Here is a 5,383-nt window from a genome sequence, read left to right on the forward strand (position 1 = left end):
GGGCCGCGGCGTGCGGGAGATGGGGGTGTCGCTTCCGGGGGTGTGGAAAGGGGCCGGGTTTGCCGGCACCTGTGAGTGTGTGTGCGCGCGCGCCCCGGGCCGAGCGGAGGGGTCCCCCGGTGGGTGTGTGCCGGTCGGGGCGGGCTCCGCGGCTTCCAGGAGTGGATTGGAAGAGCGGAAAAAGTTTTTTTTCTTCTTTTTCTTTTTTTCTGTGTGTGTGTGTGCAAGGCTTCTGGGAGAGAGGTTTTCCAGGCAGGAAATGCTTTCTAAGGAATCGGGAGCGAACCGACAAACAGCCGTCTCTCGCGTGCTTGGTCTGAGTCGGGATTTCACCCAAACTTGCATCTCCGCAGTTTTCTTGAAAGCTGGCGGGAGTCTGCAGGGTGTCCGGAGGTGTCTTCTACTTCGCTTGTCTTCTACTACTTTGTATCCAGCGAACCCTCAGCTCGCAGCCTCGGAAACGTGCCACGCCATGAGCCGCGCACATTTGTGTGCGACTGAGCCCTCGAATTCGGCTCTCTTAGGGCAGCGGGCCTTTCTTCACTTGTCATCTGTTACCTTGTAACTTGTTCGTCGATAGTGAGTGGAGTTTGCAGTTCTAATAATAAGCCTAAAAGTGTAATCTGGTTTACAAAAGGTTGCCCTTGAGAAGTAGAGGTGTGTCGAGTTTTTCTTGTTTGTTTCTGAGTGTATTGAGCATTTCTAAACCAAGTGGGAAAATCCTACTTCCTTGGGAATTCTAAAAAGTTACTAGATTTGAAACTCATTTGATAGGCTGCTTAACTTGGATGTCAGAACTTTTTTTTTAAACTGTAAATGGTCTTAAGTATTTGGCTTGATGCTTTAGCAGTTATTTGTTCTGGGAGGATTATTAAGTGTCTTTCTAGAGATGGGTGTATGTGTTAGTGTGTGTTTTAAAGATTGTTTCTTTTGCTCTGATGGGTCTGACTTAAGTGCGGATGTTATTTGGTGACGGTGAAATGCTAAGAAGAATTAATTTGTAACTTAAAATGTTTTGTCAGAATGGTTACTTTATTGGTGGAATTTTATCACGTTGGAGCAGCAACTTTGCATTTTCTAGGTAAGTTTGCTGGATGTATTGAGTTGTGGCTCAGATTAATTCGTTATGTTTGATGAGTAAGCAGAGAAACTGAACAGTGGTTTTGTTACCTACAGAAAGAGGCATGTTAAAAAAATGGAGGTATTCAATTTAATATGTGGTATTTCTAGGATTTTGTAATACACAGATGTGATACATTTGGGACATGAAAGTTAGGACAGGCTGTAAACAAGTGAGGTTGGAGATGGAGGAGAAATACTAGCAATGACTCAAAGGTGGGGACCATTTCATATCTCAGGAACCAAACGTGTTTGGGAGGTAGGTTCTTGAGAGGACAGGCAGTCAGTGCTGTGAAGGCATTTTGAAGTCAACGTTTAGTCATTTAACAGTTACTTGATTAAGTAGCTGCATTATGTAGTTGGATTCTGTGGGACTTGTTTTAACTCATCTGGCTGAAGCCCGAGGCTCCTCTTGTCTGCTGTAGGCTTCTTGGTAACTCGCGGGTGGTCTAGGTTGTGACTCCTTTGGGTGAGATAAAATTGTCTCCTATCAGTGAGTGGCCAGTCAAGTTAGGTTGTTCAGGAATCAGGGAACAGGATTGTGTTGGTGATTTAATGCTTGCATTGAATTTTTTACACTTCATTATTTAATTTTTGATCTAGTTTCTACGTTTCACTGTATTATGCTCTATTTTATGAGACACTTGATTTGGGAAATGTATGAGGCAATTAAAAGGGAGGACATTCTGAGAGGTGTTGTTATTAGGAGAAATTTAAATTTTGTTGTTGATTAGGTAGAGTCACTGATACAGTTTTTGTTTTTTTTTTTTACTTCTGATACAGTTTTATATTGCTTTTACTTTGTTTCCTTTGCTCTTCTTTAGGTGTAAGAATGTGGACTATTTTTTGAGCTGGGATGTCAGACATATCTGCTCTGATAAGCTGGGTCCACATGTAGAAATCCTTTGGGCTCCTTGGGTATCTTGGAGCTGTGCGTGTGTGTTTTAAAGTTTTTGTTGAAGTGTACACACCTACAGAACAGTATATAGACCATAAAATTTGGAATTTTCACAAGATGAAAACAGCTCATAACAGTACTCAGATCAGGAAATAGAACTCAATCAGGACCTGCAGAAGTTCTGTTCTTCCTACCCTTTGCAGTCACTCCTTTCCCAGAGGTAACCACTGACTTCATGAACTACGTTGTCGATTCATTTTTCACTTTTTCATTCTTTTTTTTGAGCTCTATAAGAACATTGTGGGCCTCTTTTCTTTAAGCATATTTGTAAGATCAGTTATGTGGGAGCAACCTCTTAGTCTCATTCTTGCCTGGTGTTACACATCATATGAATGTACCTTATTTTATATTCTCATTTTGCTGTTAGTGGCCGATGGTACGTTTCCAATTTTTGTTTATTAAGAGCACTCTTTTGAACATTCTTGAACATGTTTTTTGGTTCAAGTCTATGAATTTATGTTAGGAGTGGAATTAAGTAGATGATTTCAGACAGTTTTCTGAAAAGATTGTATCACATTTACATTCAGTCTAGCAGAGTATGAGAGTTCAAGTTATTTCAAGTTGCTTCACGTTCTCCCCAGCACTTGATATTAGCCATCTAATAATTTTAGCCTTTTTGGTGCCTAAAATTTATGATATAATTTGATGTTTTTAATTTGCATGTGTTGGATTGTAACTGAATTAGTTGACAACATTTAAAAAATCAGGTTTAACAGTAAACTACAGATTTCTGACTTTCTTTGAAGGGCAGCTCTTTTCTATATTAGAATTAGGTGTGTTGGCTGGGCAAGACTCCATTTTTGCCTTACTACTGACTAGGTAACTTACAAGCCTGGCTCCTCTTGGCCTTTGAGTTTTTGACTCTTGCTTTCAGTACTTGAATTGTTTTGGTAGTGTTTCAGATTGTGTGAAAACTTGAAAGGTAAATGCAAGAGGAGATTTTATCCTTACTTTGCAAGCTTTGGAAAACTGAAGCAGAAAGGCTTTATTTTTAGTATGCTTGGTTGCAGTGGTGTTTCAGTCTCGTAAAGGAACTGTACTTTCCTTTGTTGCCTACTTTTTATCTGTACAGAAGTATTACACTTATAGCTCTTTGGTTGACCAGGCGGTATGGTAGTGAACGTATTCTGGCATTCAGGATTATTGGGAAAATAGCAGTTTGTTTATTATTCTTTTTTAAAGTGTTAGAGATTTCGTATTTCTTTTGGAATTCGAATCTTCTGAAGGTTCAGTGTGGTTTGATTTGGTGGTTTAATTGAGTTGCTGATTCTTGACCTTTTAATGATGTGATTCTAATATTCTCAGCCAGCTAGACTTTTCATCTTCAAGATGCTCAGTTTTTAGCAGCTCAGTATTTGTATTTTACATATGTTACTTTATTTGAAACCCAATAGATTTATTTTACCAAAACAGACTTATTTTCAGTTCTGCTAATTTAATTAGTAGTGAAGGCTCTGGAATAAGGCACATCTAAGATGGACCTGGCTCTCCTGTCTACTTTGTGATCTTGAGTTTTTAACTTTTAAGCCTCTATTTTTCTCATTTTTAAACATGGAGGTAATATTAGTACCTAGTTCAGAGTTGTGACAGGCTTGAATATAACCCTATCAGAGCATTATCTGGCACATAGTGAGGGGTCAGGGTTAGTTGCTGTTGTTAGTTGAATATTAGTAATAAGTCTACAGTTAGCCTGTATATTTCTTTACCTCCTAGTTTTTGAGAGTATATTTTCAAGACCAGTAAAATAGCTACAGATGATTGAACCGTGGCTGTCTGTCCAAAAGGCAAAAAGCAGGGAATAACTTGAAGTTCATATGCAAACTTTGGAGTGTATGGCAAGACTGTTTTTGTTTAAGCCAGAATTATACTTTTCACCCCACAAACCTGAATCAGCTCACAGAGGAGTGAGTACTGGGAATTTGCCATTAGGAGAGCTCGTATAGATTAACACATTTTTATTCGACTATACACAAAGTAGATAACATGAGACTTTGTAATACCATTGATTTCACTCCTTTAATATGGTGCTTGCAAAGTGGCATGTTTTGATCAGGGTGATAGGAATACAGCATTGAATGAAACAAAAGTCTGTCTTGTGGAGGTTACATTCTAGTGGGGAATACAGGTAAATGTATAAGATAAAATTAGATCTTGAGAAGTTTTACGAGGAAAGCTTAAAGCTTTATGAGGAGTACTCAGAGAGGGTTGTACTAATGTCTCAGTAAGATTCGGTTAGTGAGTAAACACTTCTTTCCATGAAAGTGCATTTGAAATGACTCTAAGAAGCTAAACGATGGCCAAAACATCTATTTTTGTCCTTTTATAGGATTTTTCTCTTTTTAAATTAACTTTCTATTTTGAGATAATTGTAGAGTCACACGCAGTTGTAAGAAATAACACAGAAAGCCTGCTGTCCCATCCCCATTTCCCCGGCGGCAGCACCTTGTGGAACTGCAGTGCAGGGTCACAGCCACGCTGACTGGAACAATCCACTTAACCTTTTCAAGATCTTCTGAGTCTTATTTGTGCGTGTGTGTACACATGTGTATAATTTAGCTCTGTGGAGTTTTATTGTGTGTATGTTTTTACACCTGCCAGCACAGTCAGGACATGGAGCAGCTCTGTCACCCTCAAAAGGCCTTTTTGTCACCTTCCTTCAAATCCCTGGCAACCACTAATTTGCCCTCCATTTCTATAATTTTGTCATTTTGGGAATGTGCTATAGGGAATTCCCTGGTTGCCCAGTGGTTAGGATTCCGTGCTTCCACTGCCACGTCTTTTTGTTGTTGTTTACTCTTCTGTAGGCATATCTGCTTTTGTGTACAAAGGTATGAATGTTTATGGTACCTAGAAGTATTTTAAAAATGTATTTATTTTAGGGTTGAATTTATTTAGTTTTTAATAAACTTTTTTGGTAAAAATTTTCACTGAAACAGCAGTGTATAAAGTTAAACTGATCTCATTGCCCAGGGTTAATCATTATTAATAGTTTTGTGTGTAACCTTAACTACTCGTAAGGGCCGTATCTCCACATGCACTCACATTGAGGGTTAAGGTTTCAGTATGAGAATTTAGGGGGAGACAGTTAAGTATATAGCATGGGCATACGTATATACACTCAAGTTTTGTAGCAGTATTTCTTACATTTGTTTTTCCATATTAACTTTATATTCTGTTTTTATAAAGTAGTTTATGACCTGAAGTTATACAAAGGAATGTGATAAAATTTTTGTTTTATGCCCTGTTGTCATTTGCGATCAGTGTGTGCTCAATTGCTCAGTCATGTCTGACTCTTCATGACTCATG

At 38.8% G+C, this 5,383-nt stretch overlaps 1 protein-coding gene across 7 annotated transcripts in view; it reads left to right on the forward strand.

The window, feature by feature from the left end:
- The first annotated feature begins 47 nt into the window (after positions 1-47).
- Positions 48-5,383, forward strand: part of PAN3 (PAN3 poly(A) specific ribonuclease subunit) — a 122,030-nt gene continuing 116,694 nt past the window's right edge. For 3 of the 7 annotated variants that reach the window (XM_010851222.1, XM_010851223.1, XM_010851230.1), the window contains exon 1: positions 48-1,081. In XM_010851222.1, coding sequence (XP_010849524.1) covers positions 1,024-1,081 — 58 coding nt within the window. In that variant the 5' untranslated portion in view covers positions 48-1,023. Of the gene's footprint in view, positions 2,238-5,383 lie in introns of all 7 variants that reach the window. The other 4 variants (XM_010851225.1, XM_010851228.1, XM_010851224.1 and 1 more) reach the window with 3 other exon arrangements.

Source organism: Bison bison, unplaced genomic scaffold (assembly GCF_000754665.1).
Source record: "Bison bison bison isolate TAMUID 2011002044 unplaced genomic scaffold, Bison_UMD1.0 scf7180017864299, whole genome shotgun sequence".
Lineage (NCBI taxonomy): Eukaryota > Metazoa > Chordata > Mammalia > Artiodactyla > Bovidae > Bison > Bison bison.